This window comes from Bos indicus x Bos taurus, chromosome 29, assembly GCF_003369695.1.
Source record: "Bos indicus x Bos taurus breed Angus x Brahman F1 hybrid chromosome 29, Bos_hybrid_MaternalHap_v2.0, whole genome shotgun sequence".
Classification (NCBI taxonomy): Eukaryota; Metazoa; Chordata; class Mammalia; order Artiodactyla; family Bovidae; genus Bos; species Bos indicus x Bos taurus.
This window is the reverse complement of record NC_040104.1, coordinates 44,800,935-44,826,653: the sequence shown is the minus strand read 5'-3', so window position 1 is coordinate 44,826,653 and position 25,719 is coordinate 44,800,935. Positions and strand designations below refer to the sequence as shown.

General features: G+C 38.9%; 1 protein-coding gene across 1 annotated transcript in view; it reads right to left on the bottom strand.

Moving 5' to 3' along the window:
* The window catches only part of TYR (tyrosinase), a 108,997-nt gene that overhangs the window by 42,946 nt on the left and 40,332 nt on the right, over positions 1 to 25,719 (bottom strand). The window contains exon 3 of the mRNA XM_027532405.1: positions 20,097 to 20,244. Coding sequence (XP_027388206.1) covers positions 20,097 to 20,244 — 148 coding nt within the window. The remainder of the gene's footprint in view (positions 1 to 20,096; positions 20,245 to 25,719) is intronic.

Here is a 25,719-nt window from a genome sequence, read left to right as displayed (position 1 = left end):
ACTGGGCAAGAGGGAAACACTGAAATTTTAACAAATTGATTAAGCTACATGTGGGCTACGGAACAGTTTAGGAGTCCTGGGAATCCCAGACGGAGGAATACACAACCGCTTGCCAGTCCTTTTCTCCAGGACTCCACTGGATGCCTATGGAAAGACTGGGAGGCCTGCCTGTGTTCTGAAGATGAAGGAGGTGCACCTGGAGGGCCCACTGTGCTCAGGGGCGAAGGTGATAACTGACTGTGTTCAGACCCCAGATCTTTCTTTCATATGAAGAAAGCTACTGGGAAATGGAAGATGCTGGTTCACAAACCACCTTGGGAACTTTCCCCATGTAATCTGAAACTCACCCCCTTAGCAGGGGGCTGGGACAGCCAGAAGCAAGAGTCAGACCACTTCTGACTGGTAGGTGGAGGGTTTAATACCCAAGGGATCTACATTGCGGAGGCTGGTCTTGGGGGCTTCCAGGTGGCTCAGCATTAAAGAATCCGCCTGCAATGCAAGACCTCAGGAAACTCTGTTTGATCCCTGAGTCAGGAAGATCCCCTGGAGGAGGGTATAGCAACCCACACCAATATCCTTGTCTGCAGAATCCTATGGACAGAGCATCCTGGCAGGCCTGATGCTGGAAAAGATTGAAGGCAGGAGGAGAAGGGGCTGACTGAGGATGATGGTTAGATGGCATCACTGACTCAATGGACATGAGTTTGTGTAAACTCTGGGAGTTGGCAATGGACAGGGAGGCCTGGTGTGCTGCAGTCCATGGGATTGCAAAGAGTCGGACAAACTAAGCAACTGAACTAACTATCTCAAGCCTAGGTCTTGGGCATAGCTCCCACTGTCAATGAATGGTAGTCAGACTGTCCATTCCTAATATGGGCAAGTAGATTAGGAGCCTCTGATTGCCTGGTTTCAGCTCTAAAGAAGACCACAATAGTCACATCTTCTCATTGACCTCCTTCAGCAGGGGGAAGCATTTCACCACCACCCCTGTCATCAGACAAAAATTAACTGCCTGTGGGAGAGAGCTAAGAATTCTGCCACCAGACTCCATGCTGTAACTGACATTAGCACACCCCCACAACACAAATCTGAAAACTTGTTCTGATTTTTCTTCCCCTCCTGAAATTAAAGGGACTCTGCTGCTTCCATTTTTGAGGAAGTGAGCCTTTTGTTTTACAGAAACGATTTTTCTTTTGGTAAATATTTCTCTTTCTCCAGATAAACTCCTCCGTTTAAGGATATAGCTGTAGAAAATTCTTTTCATTACTGACATTTTTGACATTGTGAGTCTAGTAACATGTCTTTCCTGAGATTCCAACAGATTCTCATCCTCACTGCTATTTCTAGATTGTGACATCTTGTGCTTGACAATAGTTTTCTTGGGGGTTGTTGACTTCAGGATGGAAATAACATTTGTATCATACATCCTTGGTTTTCTCTGTTCTCAGCGTTGCCAATCCTACGTGCAAAAACTTTGTTTTGATATTTCCAGAAATCTTCATATCATCTAAATCACCTTAATAAAACAAATGCATACTGTAAAAAGACGTTTTATGAATAATTTGACAATTGAGGTTCTGAATATAGAATTTCTTATTGATAGTTTGCACATTAGTTATCATTCTTCGATTAATTTTTTCTTTGGGAAAAATATGGGATAATCTACTCTAGATGATTATCTTTTAGAATTAAAACCGTCTATCTTTTTTCTTTATTTTTTAAAGCATTTCAATGTGCTTCATTTCAATGCTGTTTTTTCTTATTTCCTTAGCAATATTTCCCTTAAATTATAATTCAGGCATGTATCTCTTTCTATTTGTTGATGGAAAGAAAAGCCATTCCAAAAAGATCTTTTTCTTAAATCTTTTCCTCAAAAAATTTGTTGTCCTTTCTGTTTTAGTTTGTTACCACATTTAAAAAACTTTGACCTAATTTAACATTTTCAATTCCTTTTCTGTTACTAGTATAGTTAGAAAGTCTACTACAGTTAGATTTCCAGACTCACCACTCGTTAGGATGAAAATTATGCTCCCCCAAGCCAAATTCATATGTTAAAGTTCGCATCTACAGAACCTTCAGTTCAGTTCAGTTCAGTCGCTCATCTGTCTCTGACTCTTTGCAACCCCATGAACTGCAGCACGCCAGGCTTCCCTGTCTGTCACCAACTCCCAGAGCTTGCTCAAACTCATGTCCATCAAGTCTGTGATGCCATCCAACCATCTCATCCTCTGTTGTCCCCTTCTCCTGTCTTCAGTCTTTCCCAGTATCAGGGTCTTTTCAAATGTGTCATTTCTTCACATTAGGTAGTCAAAGTATTGGAGTTTCAGCTTCAGCATCAGTCCTTCCAATGAACACCCAGGACTGATCTCCTTTAGGATGGAGTGGTTTGATCTCCTTGCAGTCCAAGGGACTCTCAAGAGTCTTCTCCAACACCAGAGTTCAAAAGCATCAATTCTTCAGCACTCAGCTTTTTTATAATCCAACTCTCACATCCATACATGACTACTGGAAAAACCATAGCTTTGACTAGATGGACATTTGTTGGTAAAGCAATGCCTCTGCTTTTTAAAATGCTGTCTAGGTAGCTCATAACTTTTCTTCCAAGGAGCAAGCGTCTTTTAATTTCATGGCTGCACTCACCACCTGCAGTGACTTTGGAGCCCAAAAAATTGGTCTACCACTGTTTCTATTGTTTCCTCACCTATTTGCAACGACGTGATGGGACAAGATGCCATGATCTTAGTTTTCTGAATGTTGAGTTTTAAGCCAACTTTCTCACTCTCCTCTTTCACTTTCATCCAGAGGCTCTTTAGTTCTTCTTTGCTTTCTGCCATAACAGTGGTGTCATCTTCATATCTGAGGTTATTGATATTTCTCCCAGCAATCTTGATTCCAGCTTGTGCTTCATCCAGCCCAGCGTTTCTCATGATGTACTCTGCATAGAAGTTAAATAAGCTGGGTGACAATATACAGTGACATACTCCTTTCCTATTTGGAACCAGTCTGTTGTTCCATGTCCAGTTCTAACTCTTGCTTCTCGATCTGCTTATGGATTTCTCAGGAGGTAGGTCAGGTGATCTGGTGTTCCCATCTCTTTATGAATTTTCCAGTTTGTTGTGATCTACACAGTCAAAGGCTTTGGCATAGTCAATAAAGCAGAAGTAGATGTTTTTCTTGAACTCTCTTGCTTTTTCTATGATCCAACAGATGTTGGCAATTTTATCTCTACTTCCTCTGCTTTTTCTAAATCCAGCTTGAACATCTGGAAATTCACTATTCAGGTTCTGTTGAAGCCTGGCTTGGAGAATTTTGAGTATTACTTTGCTAGCATGTGAGATGAGTGCAATTGTGCGGTAGTTTGAGCATTCTTTGGCAGAACCATAGAATGTAACTATATAGAGATAGGGTCTTTGAAGAAGTAATTAAGTTAAAATGAGGCCATTAGAGTGGTCTTCTACCCAATTTGACTTGTGTCCCTATAAGAAGAGGAAATTAGGACATGGACATGTACAGAGAGAAGATCCTGTGGAAATATTGAGAGAAGACAGCCATATACAAGCCAAGGAGACAGAAACTAAATCTGCCAGTACAGTGATCTCAAACTTCTAGCCTCCAGAATTGTGAGAAAATTAGAATGTAAGCATCCTAATGTCAAATACCTTGTCTATTTTGTAATTGTGTGCCAGCAACTTGAATATGCATTTATAAAAATACAATATTAACTATTAAAGCTACAACTTCAGATTGGTACCAATATTAGCAGAATTTAATGGCTGAGGAAAGTAAGACTTAGAGGAGAATAAATAGCTTGCCAGAGATCATGTAGCTAGATGTAGCAGCCTTGGGATTCAAAATGTCACATATCTGATGCTAAAATCTGTGACCTTAATCACATGATTGACTGCCTCCAGGTCTCCTGATTTTTGACCTTTTGATAAATTTTACAGTCCTGTTCATCCCTTGAATCTGATATTTGGTGCTATTTCAGCAGGCCTAAGCTTTGGATATCTATATGATTATGGTGAGTAGCTTCCTATAGTCACACTACTTCTGCCTTCTTTGGTTAAATCTCCCCTGTCATATTAGATATTCCATTCTTACCCTTCCCCACAAGACCTTGAAACACTCTTCCCTTTACTTTGCAAAAAAGTGTGTCCTTGGTTAAGTTATACTCTCTGGGCCTCAATTTCGTAACACTCTGTTTCAGATTTAAAAGTTCAGCAATAATAGTCACAACTCATGTTTCTTTATTGTCTTTCATTTGGAACTTTTAAGTTATCATGATTTTAACTTTAGCAATTTAATTTCCCTACTACTAAGACATACTAATTCTGCAAAGAGTTGGGAGATTCCCCACATTGTAGGAAGGTCATTCTTTACCTTATTTATAGCACATGGCCTCTTCATCAGTTAATCAAGTACAACAATGCTTTAATAAGTATTTCATGAATGTCTCCTATGTGCTAGGGTCTTTGTTAGGAGTTTGGTGTGTTGAGATGCTACAGATGATCAGTGCATAGATGTGGCCACATGTGTGCATGCTCACTCACTTTAGTCTGTCCAACTCTTTGCAATCCCAGGGATGGTAGCCCACCAGGCTCCTCTGTCCATGGGATTCTCCAGGCAAGAATACTGAAGTCAGTTACCATGCCCTCCTCCAGGGGATCTTCCTGAACCAGGAATTGAACCCATGTCTCCTGCATTGCAGGTGGATTCTTTACCATTGAGCCATTGGGGAAGCCCAGGTGTGGCCTTAAAGGAGTTCAAAATTGAGTGGGAGATACAGACAAACCTATGATACGTCTAGTCAAAGCAACTGATATCAGAGTTAAATCCAATGATAACAGCAACAACAAAATCAGTTGTGGAAATATGGATAAGCATGACTATAATGGTATAACTTTCTATTTGTTCTGGGGATTTAAGTCCAGGGAGCATCTTTAAAGCCGGTAGAATCCAAAAGTATGAAAAGAAACCAAGAAACAGGGAGGTCCTCCTCTACCATCTGATCTGATTCCTACAGCAGAATTTCAGACACTCCTCTGGTTTCTGAGTTCACCTCCTTCCCTAACCCTGGGATTTCTGTCTTTTTAAGCAAGCTTCAGCCTTGCAATCACCAGCAGGCAGGCAATCTGCTGTTCATTCCTGAAGCTCCAGGGATCTGCTTTCTGCTTGGACTATTTTTGAGCTGCCACGTTGGCAAGGCATTTGGTTTGCAGGCATGTGGGTCGGGGCAGCCTTCTTAGCAAGATGACCCAGGGGAGGCTTGAGGAATAGAATGGAAAGGAAGCCTCATCAGCAATCACAGCCAAGAAGTCACTCCAAAAGATATAGTTAATCTGTAGCTGAGGAGTGAGGCAGGCTTGGCATCCCTGGAATGTTTTGTTTCAGGTTAGTACCTAGCTGGGATTCCCATGCCCTCAAGAGACAGACTACAGGAGAACTGAGGAAGTGTTGTTGATCCCAGAGAGCACTTGAAAATAGAGCAAAGAACAAAAGTATTACATATGCTCACAAAAGTGCCTTATACTCTACTCTCTTTACAAGAACTAGTCATATGTGTGTGCTCAGTCGCTTCAGTTGTGACTGACTCTCTGCGACCCCATGGACTGTAGCCCACTAGGCTTCTCTGCCCATGGGATTCTCCAGGAAAGAATACTGGAGTGAGTTGCTATGCCCTCCCTTCAGGGGATCTTCCCAACCCAGGGACTGAACCCGAGTCTCCTGTGTCTCTTGAATTGCAGGGAAATTCTTCACCACTGAGTCACCAGGGAAGCCCTAGTTCTTGTATATAATGCATTATAAACTGCAAAGTCATTTTCCTATGAGAAAAGGAATAATATTACCACACTGTGAGTGAGGAAACAGAGGTGGGGAGAGGTTCAGCCACCTTCCCAGGGTTGTACTTGTATCTCAAAGCAAAGCCAGGACGCGCTCACAGGCCTTCTGCTCCCAGGTCTCATGGTTCTTCCGCTACAGGACTTCTCATCCACTCTTAGAGTCTAGGAACTATGCTATGAGATTCTAGAGGTTGGGTGTCCTTTCCTGCCTTCTCCAACTTTGCCACATTTACTTCCTGAGTCAGTGCCTGCTGCCTGCTCAGCAAAGATGAGCCCTACCCACATCAGAGGAGGGTTTAACATGAATGCATAAAGAAGGTGTGTTTTATATATATATATATATATATATATAAAAGACATATGACATATAATATGACATTTTAGATGCATGGAATATCATCAAAATATATTACATGATATGCCACAGGGTATGTCCAAGTGATGTTTGAAGAATTTAGAGTCTACATTGGAAACCTTTGCAAAGTTAAGGATAAGTTATTCTATTTTGGGCAAAAACTAATGTGGTTGCAGACTTCTGTACTGTGTGTGTGTGTATGTGTGTGTGTGTGTGTGTGTGTGTGTGTGTAGTATGGGCTTCCCTAGTGACTCAGTGGTAAAGAATAACCGGCCATTGCAGGAGACACAGGTTCAATCCCTAGGTTTGAATCCCCTGGAAAAGGAAATGCAACCCACTCCAGTTCTGGCCTGGGGTCCCATGGACAGAGGGGCCTAGCGGGCTACAGTCCATGGAGTTGCAAAAGAGTTGGATACAACTTAGTGACTAAACAAAATGTGTAGTATACACACAATGGAATATTCAGTTCAGTTCAGTTCAGTTTAGTCGCTCAGTCATGTCCGACTCTTTGCGACCCCATGAATCGCAGCACGCCAGGGCTCCCTGTCCATCACTAACACCCGGAGTTCACTCAGACTCATGTCCATCGAGTCAGTGATGCCATCCAGCCATCTCATCCTCTGTCGTCCCCTTCTCCTCCTGCCCCCAATCCCTCCCAGCATCAAAGTCTTTTCCAATGAGTCAACTCTTTGCATGAGGTGGCCAAGGTACTGGAGTGTCAGCTTTAGCATCATTCCTTTCAAAGAACACCCAGGACTACTCAGCCATAAAAGAATGAGATAATGCCATTTGCAGCAACATGAATGGGCCGAGAGAGTCTCATACTAAATAAACTAAGACAGAGATAAATATATGATATAGCTTACATGTGGAATCTAAAAAAAAAGATACAAATTAATTTATTTACAAAATAGACTCACAGACATAAAAGATGAACTTATGATTATCAAAGGACAAAGAAGATGAGGAATAAATTAGGAGTTGGGTTTAAAATATATGTACTACCATATATAAAATAGATAAGAACCTATTGTATAGCACAAGGAACTCCACTCAACATCTTGTAATAACCATAATGAAGAAAAATGTAAAAATAACATATAAATATATTTTTTCATTTATATATATAAAACTAAATCACTTTGCTGTGCAACTGAAATTAACACAACATTGTAAATCAGTTATATTTCAATACAATTTTTAAAAAGAATCAGTTAAAACTGCAGGCTCAAGCTTCTGGGGACTCTAAACTGCAACCTTTATTCCAAATATTTGGTCTGGTTTTTGTTATGCTTAACATCTCCCATTCCTCACTGTCTAGCCTCCACTTGCCCCCTGCACCCTTCCCCGACCCTCACACTCCCCCTGTTGCCCCACACCCTGTCCAGTTTGAGGTTGCTAAATTTTTCACCATCTAATTCTGCTTAGTTGATTGGCCTCCTGCTGCAGTAACCACACTGCTTGACTAGGGCTCAAGATAACCACCTATTCTGTTAGCTCCTGTTCTTATGTTGGGGTAATATTAGATTCTCTCTCTATATAGACATATACTTCTTCTGTTCTCCAAACCCTTTATGAAGCAGTAAATAGTACAGGATGAGAACATGGGTTTATATCCTGACAGGTTACTTAAACTTCCTGTACTTTAGTCCGATCGTCCCTAAGATGGGGATAATAATGGCACTTAATTGGTAGGATTGCTGTAACTATTAAATGGGTCAGTCCATGGATGCCCTGAACATGTGGTGTGTAGCATGCACTCACATCCTAAATCCTAAAAGATGATGCTGTTAAAGTGCCGCACTCAATATGCCAGCAAATTAAACTGGAAAAGCTCAGCTTTCTTTTCAGTCCCTAAGAAAGGCAATGCCTAAGACTGTTTAAACTACCACACAATTGCAATTATCTCACATACTAGCAAAGTAATGCTCAAAATTCTCCAAGTCAGTCTTTAACAGCACATGAACTGTGAACTTTCAGATGTTCAAGCTGGATTTAAAAAAAGGCAGAGGAACCAGAGATCAAACTGCCAACATCTGTTGGATCATCGAAAAAGCAAGAGAGTGCCAGAAAAACATCTACTTCTACTTTATTGACTACACCAAAGCCTTTGACTGTGTGGATCAAAACAAACTGTGGAAAATTCTGAAAGAGATGGGAATACCAGACCACCTGACCTGCCTCCTGAGAAATCTGTATGCAAGTCAAGAGGCAATAGTTAGAACTGGACATGGAACAAAACACTGGTTCCAAATAGGAAAAGGAGTACATCAAGGCTGTATATTGTCACCCTGCTTATTTAACTTATATGCAGAGTACATCATGCAACATGTTGGACTGGATGAAGCACAAGCTGAAATCAAGATTTCCAGGAGAAATATCAATAACTTCAGATATGCAGATGATACCACCCTTATGGCAGAAAGCAAAGAAGAGCTAAAGAGCCTCTGGATGAAAGTGAAAGAGGTGAGTGAAAAAGTTGGCTTAAAACTCAACACTCAGAAAACTAAGATTATGGTATCTGGTCCCATCACTTCATGGCAAATAGATGGGGGAACAATGGAAACAGTGACAGACTTTATGTTTTGGGGCTCCAAAATCACTGCAGGTGGTGACTGCAGCCATGAAACTAAAAGATGCTTGCTCCTTAGAAGAAAAGCTATGACCAACCTAGATAACATATTAAAAAGCAAACACATTACTTTGCCAACAAAGGTCCATCTAGTCAAGGCTATGGCTTTGCCAGTAGTCATGTATGGATGTGAGAGTTGGACCATAAAGAAAGCTGAGTGCCGAAGAATTGATGCTTTTGAACTGCGGTTTTGGAGAAGACTCTTGAGAGTCCTTTGGACTGCAAGGAGATCCAACCAGTCAATCCCAAAGGAAATCAACACTGAATATTCCTTGGAAGGACTGATGCTGAAGCTGAAACTCCAATACTTTGGCCACCTGATGAGCAAAGACTCATTGGAAAAGACTCTGATGCTGGGAAAGATTGAAGGCGGGAGGAGAAGAGGACGACAGAAGATGAGATGGTTGGATGGCATCACTGACTCAATGGACACAAGTTTAAGCAAGCTCCGTAGTTGGTGATAGACAGGGAAGCCTGGTGTGCTGCAGTCCATGGGGTCTCAAAGAGTTGGACATGACTGAGCAACTGAAGAGAACTGAACTGAAGCACTCACATTAGGGCTTCCCTAGTGGCTCAAATGGTAAAGAGATAGCCTGCAATGGAGAAGACTCGAGTTAAGCTGTGGTTTCAGTATTTTATTTGGGTATTAACAATGACCTATTTCCTGAAGTTTCTGAGTTTTTTTGGTTTGTTTCTCATGAATTGACATTTTTTACTACCAAACTTCACGTGTCAAAATCTTACTCATTCTTCATAAAGTTACCAGTCATATGAATTCCAAACAGTAGACTCTAACAACTATTCATGACTTTCTGCTCTGCGCTTGGCAGACTGCTTGGTCTTGCAGATCCAGGGGTTGAGGAGGACCATCCTGTGGCCTCTACTTCCTTGATGCTCTTCTCTTCACTCTCATATATTCCGGCCTATTAAGCCACTACCCCTGCAGAAGTTACATTTTCTTTTATGTTACTTTTCCATGTCTGGGTCAGTGGCATTAGGTGGGGAGGAATAATATTAGTGACTGCTGCATCCTGGTGGCCTAATATATAATATAGCACACAAAACAGAGAGAGGACTTATTGTTTGTTGAATTAACAGCTGAATGAATGCATGCATGCAGAGATGTGCATGTTTTTGTCCACTTGAGCCCTCCTAAGTAATGAGGTATTAAGGAAAAGGAAGTATTTCTAAAGCTCTCTCTGTTTCTCTGACAGTTATCCATAGAGTACCCTCAGGCATCAATGTTCATCTTCCTTCCGGAGGAATTTATGGGCATAAACATTCCAGATTCCATAGCTAAAAACATCAGCTTGGCTTGATGGGTGCTGTAGTCTTAGGTTGCATTAAAGTTTCAAATGTCTCTGTTTTTAGCATACTCAAAGTCTGATCTTCTTAGAGAAAAAGAATAAACAACATTCCAAACTATTTGCTTTTTTAAGAGAATCACTCTTCAATCCTTTCTTCTTTTGAAAAGTTTTTTTACAGATCTGAGAACAGAATGGAGTCCTTTGTCAGACCTTAATCTTTATAGCAGAGAAAAATAATTTACACTATAAATTGGACTTATCTATTTGCCAGTTACCTATTAATCATTAACTAAAAGCATGATTACAATGTCCTAAGAAACCCGCCTAAAGCCCTGTAATTGTCCTAATGCATTCTACTGTCATCTCATCAAAAGCACGTTATCCAGAGGACTGTAAAGTTGAGAAAGAACCAAGGAGTTTGAGATCAGTCCATTCTTTTGACAAAGAAGAATACTGAAGAACAAAGAGTTAAAGACTCTGAAGCTATAAACATTGAATATGAAAAATTATATAAAAGGTCATATATTAACTTCTGAATACCAAGAAACATACCAAATGACAATTAACAACTGCAGAAAATATTCATAAAGATAATGACAAAAAAGACCAACTAAGAAACTATGAGGATCCTGTACAATTCAATAATAAAGTGACAAGTTAACCTAATATAACATAGCAAAGAATGTAAATAGACACACATAGGAGACAGAAAATACAGATAAATATTTTTCCACTTGAGTCAAAAGATTATTAAGTTTGAGAATAGATAGTGTAAATGAGAGTACAGGTTGGCCAACACACTTTATTTGTGGAAATGTGTAAATAGGTAGCACAACCAGTTTTGAATGGCAATTTTAAAATATTGACAAATTTTAAATGTATTTAACCTCTCACCTTTCAATTCCAATATGAAAAATCTATTCTTTAGCTATGCTCACAAATGTCCAAAGTCATATATATATGATTTAATTTTTATAAATAAATATTATATTAAATAATATATGTATATTATTTTACCAAAAAAAGATAGAAAAAAGAAACAATCAAAATGCCTGTTAATAAGTGATTGTTGTTGTGTTTAGTCACTAAGTCATGTCTGACTCATTTGCAACCTCATGGGTTGTAGCCCATCAGGATTCTCTCTCCAGATTTTCCAGGAGTTCCCAGGCAAGAGTACTGGAGTGGGTTGCCATTTCCTTCTCCAGGGGATCTTCCTGACCCCGGGATTGAGTCTGATTACTAAAGAATGTTGCAACCAATACAATGAAATTCTATTTTTTTAAAATATTTTATTGAATCACTTAAACAGTGACTAGATTAACACTGCATGATAATAACATCTTTTAAAATTTTATTTATTTATTTTAATTGGAGGCTAATTACTTTACAATATTGTGGGTTTTGCCATACATTGACATGAATCAGCCATGACATCTTAATATTATAATGAAATTAGTGTTGACCTTGTGGAGTCCCTAGAATCTGTCTTAAAGTGCCATTGTGTTCCAGGATATGAAGGAGTTAATGAAGGATAAATTTTGGAAAGTGAATTTTATTTATAATACCTAAGTTTGAAAAATAAGTTATAAAATTTTTTAAAACTTTAAAATGGTCTCAATTTTGACTTGGTTTACTTACTGACAGACTTATTTACTTATTTATTTACTCACTGGCTTACTGCTTACAACCTTTGCCTACAATATAAAGATTAAAAAAACCTTTCTAGATAGCAGATATTTTGTGTCTAACTAGAAGAATTTTCTGAGACTTATGTAGCCTTTACTATAATCTTGATTGTTTAAGAGAGAAAAGCAAATGTTTCTTGTTCCTTACTTAGAATGAAGATTCTTTACAATCCTGTTACTGTCTTTTTAAAAGTTTTATTGACACTTTGATTAAAAATATAATGAAATATTATTTCTCAGCCATTCATAATCCTACTTACTCATGCCCACGTTTCCTCCTTCGATTTTTGCCTTGCTCAAATCAGATCCTCCATATAGAAAATGTGAAATAAATCTTGTAGAGTATCTTTTAAATTACCTTCATGATTTCTTAGAGGGTTCTCAGAAAATAACAGAGTTTTGTTGCTTCACCTTACAAGAAGAGAGATGCTAGAAATACTTAGGTTCATTTATTAGTTACGTTTGATGAGTTGCATGAGAAACATTCTCAAATAAGAAGCTACTCAGGCTGCTGCTACTGCTAAGTAGCTTCAGTCGTGTCCAACTCTGTGCGACCCCATAGATGGAAGCCCACCAGGCTCCTCTGTCCACAGGATTCTCTAGGCAAAAATACTGGAGTGGGTTGCTATTTCCTTCTCCAACTCAGGCTACCTAGGTTAAATTGGTATAAGTCAATGCCATTAACTTTTTTGAACTTCTGGGCTTTATGACAGTTTCCTAGAGATTCATCAATGCCTCACTGTCCACGTCACATTTCTGATTATGAGTCTTGATGGTGTATTGCTTGATATTAGGCAACAACAGTATATTGTGACCAGTCATAATTTCAGTTATTTAAAGTGCTAAGTTGGCTACAGCCATACTTACCTCTTTTTAAACACCTTTTTGAAAGATAAGTTTTAGCCTTACAACAAAATTAAAGGAAGACAGAGATTTCCAGATACCTCTCCCTCCACCACACACACATAACCTCCCCCTCATCAACATCCCCCACCAGAGTGGTGCATTTACTATAACTGATGAACCTACAAAGTCATGCCACAGGCAAGCAAAGTCCATAGGTTACCTTAGGTTCACTCTTGGCCTCATATGTTCTATGGGTTTGGACAAACGTATAATGATGTAACCATCATTTTGCTATCATACAGCATTATGCTATCATACAAATTCTACTGCCCTACAAATCCTCTGTGTTCTACTTGTGTTCATTCCTGCTGCTCTTAACACTGACAACAACTGATCATTTCATAATCTCCACTGTATTGCTTTTTTTGAGAATGTTCTATAGTTGGAATCATACAATACATAGCCTTTTCAGGTTGGCTTCTTTTGCTTAGTAATATGCATTTAGGTTTCTTCATGTCTTTTCATGCCTTGATAGCTCATTTCTTTTTAGCACTGAATAATATATTATTGTCTGCATTTATTTATCCATTCACCTATTGAAAGACTTTCTGTTTGTATCCAAGTTTGGAAGTTGGAGGTTGCTATACACATGTATGTTCAGGATTTTAAGTGCACATAGGTTTTCAACTCCTTCGTGTAAATACCAAGAAGCATGTTTATTAGATCCTATGGTAAGAGTATTTTTAGTTTATGAGAAGCTACCAAACAGTCTTCCAAAGTGGCTTGCATAATTTTGCATTTCCACCAGCAATGACTGAGAGTTCTCACAGCTCCATGTCCTCACCAACATTTGGTATTGTCAGATGCTCCCAGTTCTTCTAAGTGTATAGTGGTATCTCTGTGTTATAATTTGCATTTCTCCAATAACATATAACATGGAACACTTTTTTATGTGTTTGTGCGCCATTGTATATCTTCTTTGGTGAAGCGTCTGCTAAGACTTTGACCCATTTTTTACTTGGGACCATTTTCTTATTGTTGAATTTTAAGAATTCTTTGTGCATTTTAGATAACTATTTTGACCATATGTGTGTTTTACAAATATTTTCCCCCAATATGTGGCTTAAAATGAAATTCTATGAAGCTTTTAAAAAGAAAGAGATAGATCTGTATGTACTGATGTAGAAATATACCTGATACAGATTATTAAATAGAGGGAAAAGTATAGAATCAAGACAACTTTGTGCATATCAGACAAATATTTTTCTTTATGGAAATACCAAAGGAAAATGGTTATGTGAAACTTCTCTTACTTTGTTTCTTTCTCTACTTTTTAAAATTTTCTAAACATTTAAAATTCATTTATTGTACTTAGATGGTAGTATAGACTTTAGGCAATTTTCCTCAATTTGCTTATTCCTTAGGTTGTATGTGTGATTTAATTTAAAATTAAAGAAAAACTAACATATTTTAATAGAATTTTAAAGGAAGTCCTTCAAAGAAATCAAGAACATGCAAGTTTCCCCAAATTTGACCTTAGCTTTCTCAATTTTCGCTCATGGAAAACTATTCTTTAGCCAGCCCGGCCAAATACCTCAGTTTGTTTTCGTCTATCTTACAATTTATCTATTTTGTTTCCTTAGTATGACATATACTTCCTTACCTTCCTGTCATGTCTGTAATTTCTCCTCATCTTTAAGAATCAATCTAAGCATAGTCTTCTTTAGAAAGCATTTAATTTTCAGGACAAAGTTAAGTTCTTCCTTCTCTGGATTCACATACCTCTTACATTTTTTTCATGGGCTTTCCGGGCAGTTCAGCCATAAAGAATTTGCTTGCATTGCAGGAGATGCAGGTGAAAGTGTTATATTACTATTTATTTTTGTCTCCTGTCTTTTTGAAGGATTATAAAGAAGGTTGAGAGCCAAAGAACTGAAGCTTTCAAACTGTGGTACTGGAGAATAGTCTTGAGAGTCTCTTGAACTGCAGGGAGATCAAACCAGTCAATCTTAAAAAAACCAACCCTGAGTATTCATTGAAAGGAATTATGCTGAAGCTGAAGCTCCAATATTTTGGCCACTTGATGCAAAGAGCCAACTCACTAGAAAAGATCTGATGATAGGAATGATTGAGGGCAGGAGGAGAAGGGGGCAACAGAGGATGAGATAGTTGGATAGCATCACTGACTCAATGGACATGAATTTGAGTAAACTCTGGGAGATAGTGAAGGACAAGAAAACCTGGCATGCTGCAGTCCATGGGGTTGCAAGGAGTTGGAACAACTTGGCTACTAAACACCACCAAAGCATCTGGAGGTCAGGCCTTTTTATTCATACCAATAGATAAAAAGGCACAGTTACTGGCATAGTATCTAGAATATAGTAAAAACTTAAAATGTTTGATGAATGAATGAATTTTTAATGAAAATGATTTATCCTCAATCTAAGAGTAGTCAAATCAAGTCAAGTCTAGTCAAGGCTTTTTCCAGTAGTCATATATGGATGTGAGCGTTGGACTACAAAGAAAGCTGAGTGCCGAAGAATTGATGCTTTTGAACTGTGGTGTTGGAGAAGACTTTTGAGAGTCCCTTGGACTGCAAGGAGACCCAACCAGTCCATCCTAAAGGAAATCAGTCCTGAATATTCATTGGAAAGACTGATATTGAAGATGAAACTCCAATACTATGGCCACATGATGCGAATAACTGACTCATTGGAAAAGACCCTGATGCTGGGCAAGATTGAAGGCAGGAGGAGAAGGGGACAACAGAGGATGAGATGGTTGGATGGCATCCCCGACTTGATGCACATGAATTTGAGGAAACTCCAGGAGTTGGTGATGGACAGGGAGGTCTGGCATGCTGCAGTCCATGGTGTCGCAGAGTCGGATACGAATGAGCAACTGAACTGAACTGAAGAGTAGTCAAAAGTAAAACTCATCTTTGGACTTTCCAAGAATTCTCCAATGTGGTTAAGAACATGGCTCTTTAGTAAGACTGCATTGTTTAACTCTCAGTTCTGCTCTCTTATTAGCTATATATCTTGGGACAATTACAGAACTTCTCCAACTCTCATTTTTAAAATATAAAGTAAGGATAATACTAGAACATTGCAGACTTGTTGTGGATTAAATGAAATAAAACTTGTAAAGAGTTTAGAATAGCGCCTACATGCGTGCATGCTCGGTCGGAAGTCATGTACAATTCTTCTGCAATTCCATGGACTGTAGCCCACCAGGCTCTTCTGTCCATGGAATTTTCCAGACAAGAATACCAGAGTGGGTTGCCATTTCCTCCTCCAGGGGATCTTCCTGATCCAGGAATCGAACCTGCGTCTCCCAAGTCTCATGCATAGGCAGGCAGATTCTTTTTGACTGAGCCACCTGGGAACAGTGTCTAGCACACAGTAAAAGCTAAATACATATTATCCTTTAGAATTATTGTATTAGATCCATTCTCCTACTTTTTTAGAAAAAAAAATATTAATTCATTATTTTTAAAATTTTTGGCTGAGCTGGATCTTTGTTGCTTCTTGTGGACTTTCTCTAGTTGCAGCAAGAAGGGATTATGCTCTCATTGCTGTGCATGGACTTCTCATTGCAGTGGAGCACAGGCTCTAGCATGCAAGGGTTTCAGAAGTTATAGCTCACGGGCTCACCAGTTGTGGCTCACCAGCTTAATTGCCCTGTGGCATGTGGGATCTTCTCTGTTCGGGGATGTATCAACTACATTGGCAGGTGGCTTCATAAACATTGAACCACTACAGAAGTCTCATTCTCTGATTTTCTTTTCTTTCTTTCTTTTTTTTTTTTTTAACTTAAAGTGATGGAAAGAATTGGAATTACTCTATGTCTTGAGAGTCGCTTGGACTGCAAGGAGATCCAGCCAGTCCATCCTAAAGGAAGTTAGTCCTGATTATTCATTGGAAGGACTGATATTGAAGCTGAAACTCCAATACTTTGGCCACCTGATCTGAAGAACTGACTCATTGGAAAAGACCCTGATGCTGGGAAAGATTGAAGGTGGAGGAGAAGGGGACGACAGAGGATGAGATGGTTGGATGGCATCACTGACTCAATGGACATGAGTTTGAGTAAGATGCGGGAGTTGATGATGGACAGAGAGGCCTGGTGTGCTGCAGTCCATGGGGTCACAAAGAGTCGGACATGACTGAGCAACTGAACGGAACTGATGTCTTTACTTGCCCAACAATGGTACGTTTTGGTGGTAAGCTAATTTGTTACTGGAATCTTCTCACTTTCTCTAAACATGCGCTTTGAGACATATTTTCCTAGTTTTGGATCCTACGTTTCCATTTTCTTCTTCAGTTCATGTTTCTGGCTTGTGCCTGGTTTCAATGAGGTAAGAGTTATTCTCCCGATCCTGAGTATCCTTTTTGTCTTGTAGGCCTGCCACTCTTCAGGGTTCCATTCATGTTTCATCCTTTTTATGTAGTTTTCCAAGAATGGCTGTAATGATCACATGAATTATAATATACTACAGTTGTTTACTTGTTTGTATTTCCCAGTAGACTAAGCTTTGTTAAGCCAGTGATCTTATCTCATTATTCTGTTTAGCCAATGCCAAGAACAAGGTCTAATGGTCTAGAAACATGCTAAATCTTGAAGCAAGTTTATAGCTTTGGATGATTTGTGCTTTACCAGACTTGCAAAAAACATTTTTTAGCTAAAATGACTTCTCTATAATTTCCTTTGTAGCTATGATGAAAGTAACTTGCTAAGATTTTTTTCAATTATTTATTTATTTTATACAAATTTATTACAGATCTTCTAATTACAAAGTAGACAAAATGTTGTGGGGAAAAACAAAACAACAGATATAATTCCAGACGTGGGTCCTGCCATAGTGGCTCAGAGATTAGTGGTAGAGACAAAGCACAATCAATAAGAAAAGCACACAATCAATAAGAATGATATAAATGATGTGTTCAAAATAAGAAGTAGAGAAAGTGATGTGAGTTAACAGATAGGAGCAGGATTATGCTGGCCATTATTTTAACCACCAGCTCTCTGAGTGAAAGCCTTGATTTGTAGCATTTGCCAGCTTCCTGATGTAAATACTCCTACCAACACTGGTTTCTAGCTATGCTTGAGATCACCGAATGCAAAGTTGTGAAAATATGTACATAATTCAACCTTGCTAGTGATTTGCGGCTAGCTCCAACATGCCTTTGGATGGGAGAAATGGTTTTAGACAGTCATGGTCTGGTCATTCATTATGGAAGAGCCAGAAATTGAAAATAGTCTTGAAGATTGCATAGAAAATAGTTTAGTCATGGAAAAGACATTCCAGATTTGGAAACTGGTAAAAGCAATGCATAACAGCAGTAATGAGTGTGGGACATTCAGGCAAAGGTATCCAGCACACAGTAGGCATTCAACAAATATGTTTGTGAATAATTGAACAGTAGTAAATAGACCATCTGATTGGAAAGTGCAACTTGTATGCCGAGAACTAAGAGGACGGCTCAGATGTTGCAGCAATCCACAGGTCTCTATGTTTCTTCGTAAAGATGCTTTTCAGAGGAGATGATTGGATGACATCACTGTTTCAATGGACATGAGTTTGAGCAAATTGTAGGAGATGGGGAAGGACAGCGAAGCCTGGCATGTTGCAGTCCATGGGGTCACAAAGAGTTGGACACAACTGAGAAGCCATAAGATAGGATTAACAAATAATTCTAAGAAAGAAGAAAATTTTAGTTTTCATAGGTGGGAGAGGATTCTAAATGTTGTATATCTTCCTAATAGCTTTACCTCCCTTAAACATGCCTCTAAACGTTGAATTAAATTATAGCATTTTCTATAAATATAGATCAAGGAGGGCTACATAAAGATCAATCATTTTCTCTCACCTGGCTTATAAATATGGAATTCGGTGGTTGGCAGGAGTCAAGAAATGTTTTTTTTGTAAATGACCAGAAACTAGATCTTTTCTACTTTGTGGGCCATATAGTCTTGTTTCAACTCTGCCATTTTAGCACGAAAACAGCCATAGACAATATGTAGATGAATGATTGTGGTTGTGTTCCAATTACATCTTATTTATGAATAAGGTAAGGGACAGATATGGCCTAAAAGCCATAGTTTGCATGTTTCTTGCCTGGGGCATCAAGAGATCTAGGAAATTTAGGTTTCTTTAAAGTTCACAGGATGGCACCAAAGATCAAAAAAATGCCAAAAATTCACAAAGATAATATGACATAAAAATGACTCAGTAATCAGGATGAGATGGTGAGAGGCATCATTGACTCAATGGACATGAGTTTGAGCAAACTCCCAGAGACAGTGAAGGACAAGGAAGCCTGGCATGCTGCAGTCCATCGGGTTGCAAAGAGTCATACAAGACTGAGTGACTGAACAACAACAGCAAACAGAGTTTAATCTGTTCTGGTAGGATATTATTCCCAACACTCTTCCTTCTGCCTTGATGTCTAGGTTTGGTGGTTTTGATGTTATTTGCTATCATAATTTTGGTACTTATATACTTTCTTGAAAATTGATCTCTGAATAAAACTTGATATGGGATATTACTTAATTCTATTATAATATTAAAGTTGCCAAGAAAACAATAAAATCTGCTTAATAATCTTCCACTTACTTATTTGATACTATATCCATGTTCTTGGGAACATGAGTGAGGTGGAGATGGTAACAACTTCTTCAACCATTCATCCATTGATAGACCCTTATGTTGTGTCCACATGCTGGTCATTGTAAATAATGCTGCTATGAAGGTAGGAGTGCTTTTTTCGAGTTAAGTGTTTTGTTTTCTTTGGATACGTTCCCAGAATTGGGACTGCTGGATCATATGGCGGTTGTATTTTTAATTTTTTGAGGATCCTCCATAGCATTTTCCATAATGGCTATATCAATTTACAAATTTCACCAACACTGCACAAGGATTCCCCTTTCTCCACATCCAGGCCAGTGTCTATCTCTCGTTTTTTTGTTGATGGCCATTCTAACAAGCAAGAAGTACTGTTTCATTTTGGTTTTAATTTGCATTTCTCTAATGACTAGTGATGAAGGCAATGGCAAGCCACTCCAGTACTCTTGCCTAGAAAATCCCATGGATGGAGGAGCCTGGTGGGCTACAGTCCATGGGGTCACCACGAGTCGGTCTCAACTGAGCGACTTCACTTTCACTTTTCACTTTCATGCAGTGGAGAAGGAAATGGCAACCCACTCCAGTGTTCTTGCCTGGAGAATCCCAGGGATGGCAGAGCCTGGTGGACTGCTGTCTATGGGGTCGCACAGCGTCGGACACGACTGAAGCGACTTAGCAGCAGCAGCAGCAATGACTAGTGATGCCGAGCATCTTTTTATGGACCTGTTGGCTTTTTGTACATCTTCTTGACATCCACTACATTTAAAACCAATAAGCACGTAATTTATGTAGTGCCAACCAACCTGTCAACAAACGCGTGATGAAGAAGGAAGATGGGATCATTGGCAGATCCTGGTACCTGAGACATCGTTCCGTTCATGTAGATGTGCAAGGCATTGTGCATACTGCTTTGAGAGGCATCTGCTATCCCAGTAACTGGATCAGCAAATCCTGTTGGCAAAAAGAAAATTGGAGGGGGGGGGAAGTAGTTTGTTTTAATGATTGAAAATCTAAGTGAGTTTCTCATTTGGTTTACAACTGCACTTGAAAAATAATTGCCTGATTCAAAACAATAAAGTCAATCATAAAATGCATTCTGTATTGGGATTGTTCATATTCTAGATACCCAGTGAGCATTTAGTAAATCTTTGTAGAGTTGAATGGTATTAATCTGGTCACAATGGACTGATTAGCCAGATGGAATTGGCTAAGCCAGTCTGTGTTCCATCCTGTTGCTTCTGCCTACTATTCCTCCTTTAGATCCTAAAAAGTAATAAGATCTTTTTGTAATAATCAGCATAGTCACTCTCACTTCAGTCTGTACCAGCACTTAAAAACAGATCTTTCCAGCTGTTATGTGTCCTCTTGCCCTCTAGTTCTGGTGGTTACTTTTTTTATTTCTGATTCCAGAGAAAAATTAAAACTTGTGACCACTGACATTACAATTCATCTTTGACAGTCTGGAGGACTTCGGGTAATGTGTTTCATTTTGCAAAATATTTCCAAGTTAATCAGGACTCCATTAAACGGCTCTATTCATTGCACCAGGAATAATAATTATGATAAGAGTTATTTTTTTCTGTATATTAATTGAGCTAAATGCTTTCTGTGACATAAGTCCTTCAGTCTTTGCAGTAGCTCTACTGATTAGAAATTATCCCTACTGGAAAGAAGAGAAAAATGAAGCTTAGAAAAGTCCTGAGTTTTCCAAGCTTGCAAGGTAGTAGCAGAGTTGGTATTTTAACCCATATCAGTTAGACGGCAATATCTGAGCTCTTGATGTTCTGTGTTCTCTCCCATACATTACCAGGGAATAGGTGAAGTATGATATCATTTCAGTGTCCATTCAGGGAAAACACAAAACAAAAATAGAACTCAGATTTAAAATCAAACAAAGAGGGAGGAACAGAGTTAAACTGTAAATCAGAACCAAGCTAAAGGAAAATGCCAAGGACATATTGAATTTCAAAATTTAGCCTTATCAGGAAAACAGAAACTGTGAGGTTATAATTTTTTTTAAAAGGTAGGATAGAAACAGTGCAGACAATAGGAGGCAGAGGGAAACTAGCTTCCTTTCAAACAATTAGGATTATTTCGTTGTCAGCTCCATTTTTAAAGTGCAGCTCTTGACTTTTGAGTTCAATGCTTTGTTTTCTCCTACATTTGTGGGTGACAGTATCTCTGCCCCTTTAGCTGATGTTTTTGTCTCCTCCTTTTGAGCTTTTATATTCATTCTCAGAGACAGTATCAAGCCCAGCTACCTCCGGAAGCTTAGCCCAAGAGCACACACTTCTTTCTCCCCTCTGACTTTGCTCGTGTATGACAACTTTTATGATTGTGTATGTGTGTGTGTGCTCAGTTGCTCAGTCATGTCTGACTCTTTGAGGACCATGGACTGTAGCCCACCAGGCTCCTCTGTCTATGGGATTTTCCAGGAAAGAATACTGGAGTGGGTTGCCGTTTCTTCTCCAGGGGATCTTCCTGACCCAGGGATCAAATCCACATTTCTTGCTTCTCCTGCATTGGCAGGTGGATTCTTTACAACGAGCGCAACCTGAGAAGCCCAAGATTGTATATACATGGTTCTTAACATGTGCAGGGATTTTTCTAAAAGCTTAACATGATTATTTTCATGTAACCTTCAGAATGATTCTACAAATTAGATATCTTCATAATCTCTGTTATGTAGATTTGGATAAAGCAGTTTAGAGAGTTTAAGCAAACTGTCTAAGATTAAAAAGCAAACAACAGAAGCTAAGGTTGGAACATAAACCTGTTTTATTCCAGAACTTAAGCTCTTAAATGCATTGGTTTATTGCTTTTTCTATTAGTAATAAGTCATATATCATGGGGGGAATTTTTGTAGAGCAATGGTCTTTAAGCTTTATCTTTGAGTAGAACAAAATGAAAGCTTTAAAACCATCTTTTATGTATGCTCTCACATATTTTAAGTAGCTTCTAAATTGCTTTAATTATAATTGCAAATAGTTTTAGAGGAAAAAATTCAGGTGTAGATATTGCAAATAGTATAAATTTTAAAATAAAAATTTGAAATCACTTTATAAAAAGGTATCCAGTGTAATGATTTGATATTTGCCATCATCCATATCAAAAGTACCTAAACAAACTCTTCTATTATAGTCTGAAATTTTATAGGATTTCCTTTTTTTCACTAGATCTCATGTTCTTGTTCTGTTTTCCCACAGGAATATGCCAAAATGTTATATATTATGCTTGAAATATTTTTTAAAAATTCATCAGCCTATCATACTTTTCTGAAACAAAACTAGGTATAAAAGTTAAAATTACCTTTTAAAAACTTCATGTGACAATATAATCTAGATTGTCATTAAAAATTTTAGTAATACATATTTTATTAGAACGATGTAACACTAAATATTTTACAAAATAAGTTATTAAATGTAAAAAGTAAAGTTTTATTGAAAATTCATTTATTAACAATATTTATGGAAGATTGTTCTTTAAAAGGGCTTCCCTGGTGGCTCAGACAGTAAAGTATCTGCCCGCAATGCAGGAGATCAGGCTCGATCCCTGGGTTGGAAAGATCCTCTGGAAAAGGGATGGCTACCCACTCCAGCATTCTTGCCTGGAAAATCCCATGGATGGAGGAGCCCTGTAGGCTATAGTCTATGGGGTCTCAAAGAGTCAGACACGACTGAGCGACTTCACTCACTCACTCACCCACTCCAGTATTCTTGCCTGGAGAATCCCATGGACAGAGGAGCCTGGTGGGGTGCAGTCCATGCGGTTGTAAAGAGTCAGACATGACTGAGTGACTAACGTCCCTTAGTTAAAAATTATCGCAGATATCTACAATACCCTACAACAGTCGTTGCTAGAAAGAATAAGGCTCAGCATATTACTCAGCCATTAAAAAGAATACATTTGAATCAGTTCTAATGAGGTGGATGAAACTGGAGCCTATTACACAGAGCGAAGTAAGCCAGAAAGAAAAACACCAATACAGTATACTAACCCATATATATGGAATTTAGAAAGATGGTAACAATAACCCTGTATACGAGACAGCAAAAGAGACACTGATGTATAGAACAGTCTTTTGGACTCTGTCGGAGAGGGAGAGGGTGGGATGATTTGGGAGAATGGCATTGAAACATGTATAATATCATATATGAAACGAGTCGCCAGTCCAGGTTCGATGCACAATACTGGATACTTGGGGCTGGTGCACTGAGACGACCCAGAGGGATGGTACAGGGAGGGAGGAGGGAGGAGGGTTCAGGATGGGGAACACATATATACCTGTGGCAGATTCATGTTGATATATGGCAAAACCAATACAATATTGTAAAGTTAAAAAATAAAATCAAATTAAAAAAGAAAACAAACAAACAACAACAAAAAACCATTAGTCCTGAAAACTTAATTCTCATAAAAAACTAGATGGTAATAAAAAGATTTTTATAGGAATTTCACTTAATTACTTAAAGTCTTTTCTTAGTATATGCCAAAAATGACATAGCTGATTCAGCATGAAAATAATCTAATCCATCACTGACAACTCAAACAAAAATTCTCTGATGAAAGTAGCTATAAGTGCTTTTGTTTACAAAGCACTTAACTTTCAAGATACTCGCTACTTTTCGTTAGAGCCATTCATTCCAGCAACACTGGCATCAATATTCTGAGTTCTCTGCTGCTTTAGTACCTCGTATGATTTTACCCCTTCTGGGAGTGTACTGTGATAAGTAGGGATATAGGCTAGAGGTACGCCTTTCTTCTGAAAAGTTGAAGGGAGATTATGCAAGGGTATGTGGTAAAGAAGAATCTCAGGAGATTTTTCATTCAGAGTCATTTTAGTAAAGTATATTTGGAAGAAAGATCTGGAAATAAATTTTCTTAAAACTCTCTGTGCGAGGTAACCTTTAAAGTGTCTTAGTGAACCTGTAGTGGTGTTTTTTTTTTTTTTTTTTAGCAATTTGAAGATACTGTTTGTAGAGAAAAGACTTTTAGAGAAGACCAAACTGGGTTTCAATTCTACGTTTCTTACTGAAAGTATTACTTTTCTCGTTATGTTTTGTGAGCCTTGTTTTCTTCACTGGTAAAAGAGGGAATAATTAATACCCATCTCTCATACCCTTAGTCAGTCAGTTCAGCCACGGAGTCCTGTCTGACTCTTTGCAACCCCATGGACTGCAGCACATCAGGGCTCCCTGTCCATCACCAGCTCTCGGAGTTTACTCAAACTCATGTCCATTGAGTCGGTGATGCCATCCAACCATCTCATCCTCTGTTGTCCCCTTCTCCTCTTGCCTTCAATCTTTCAGAGCATCAGGATCTTTTCCAGTGAGTCAATTCTTCGCATCAGGTGGCCAAAGTATTGGAGTTTCAGCTTCAGCATCAGTCCTTCCAATGAATATTCAGGACTGATTTCTTTTAGGATGGACTGGTTGGATCTCCTTGCAGTCCAAGGGACTCTCAGGAGTCTTCTCCAACACCACAGTTCAAAAGCATCAGTTGTTCGGTGCTCAGCTTTCTTTATAGTCCAACTTTCACATCCATACATGACTACTGGAAAAGCCATAGCTTTGACTAGACAGACCATTGTTGGCAAAGTAATATCTCTACTTTTGAATATGCTGTCTGGGTTGGTCATAGCTTTTCTTCCAAGGAGCAAGCGGTTTTTAATTTCATGGCTGCAGTCACCATCTGCAGTGATTTTGGAGCCCAAACACTATAAAGTCTCTCAGTGTTTCCATTGTTTCCTCATCTATTTGTCTATTTATCAAACAATTTCTCTCACTTTTATAGCAAGTGTGCTACAATTAGTATAGAATCTAGCACAAGACAAATGCTTCCTGAATAGCACCTATCATTTGTGTAAGTTTGCTGCATCTGAGAAATCGGTGCCTATCCAGAGAGCTGCTAACCAAGAATATGGGCCACCCCAACTGCAGAAAAACTGCTTTTGCCACAAATTTCCACCTTAAGGATCCTTCCCAGCATCACACACTTCTTGACTCATGACCCCATGGTCTGTAGCCTGCCAGGCTCCTCTGTCCCTGGGATTTACCAGGCAAGAGTACTGGAGTGGGTTGCCATTTCCTTCTCCAGGGGATCTTCCTGACCCAGGGATGAGACCCATGTCTCTTCCACCTCCTGCACTGGCCACAGATTCTTTCTAGCACCACTTGGGAAACCTCTCCTAAACTCGATTTCTCTACAAAAGCCTGCCTGCTTGCCCTCAGCCAACAATAGATGCGTCAGGGTGATCTTGAAAACTAGATTGCTATTCGAAGCATGTTTTCAGCTAGGCTAGAGTTTCTGTACTCATTTTTTTTGCTAACTTGCCAGATGATGCATCTAGGAAAGTCTCCAATGTTCTTATGAAGGGTATTTGAATGAGAAGCATGTGGGGTTTGTCAGAATATATGGTGTTATGTG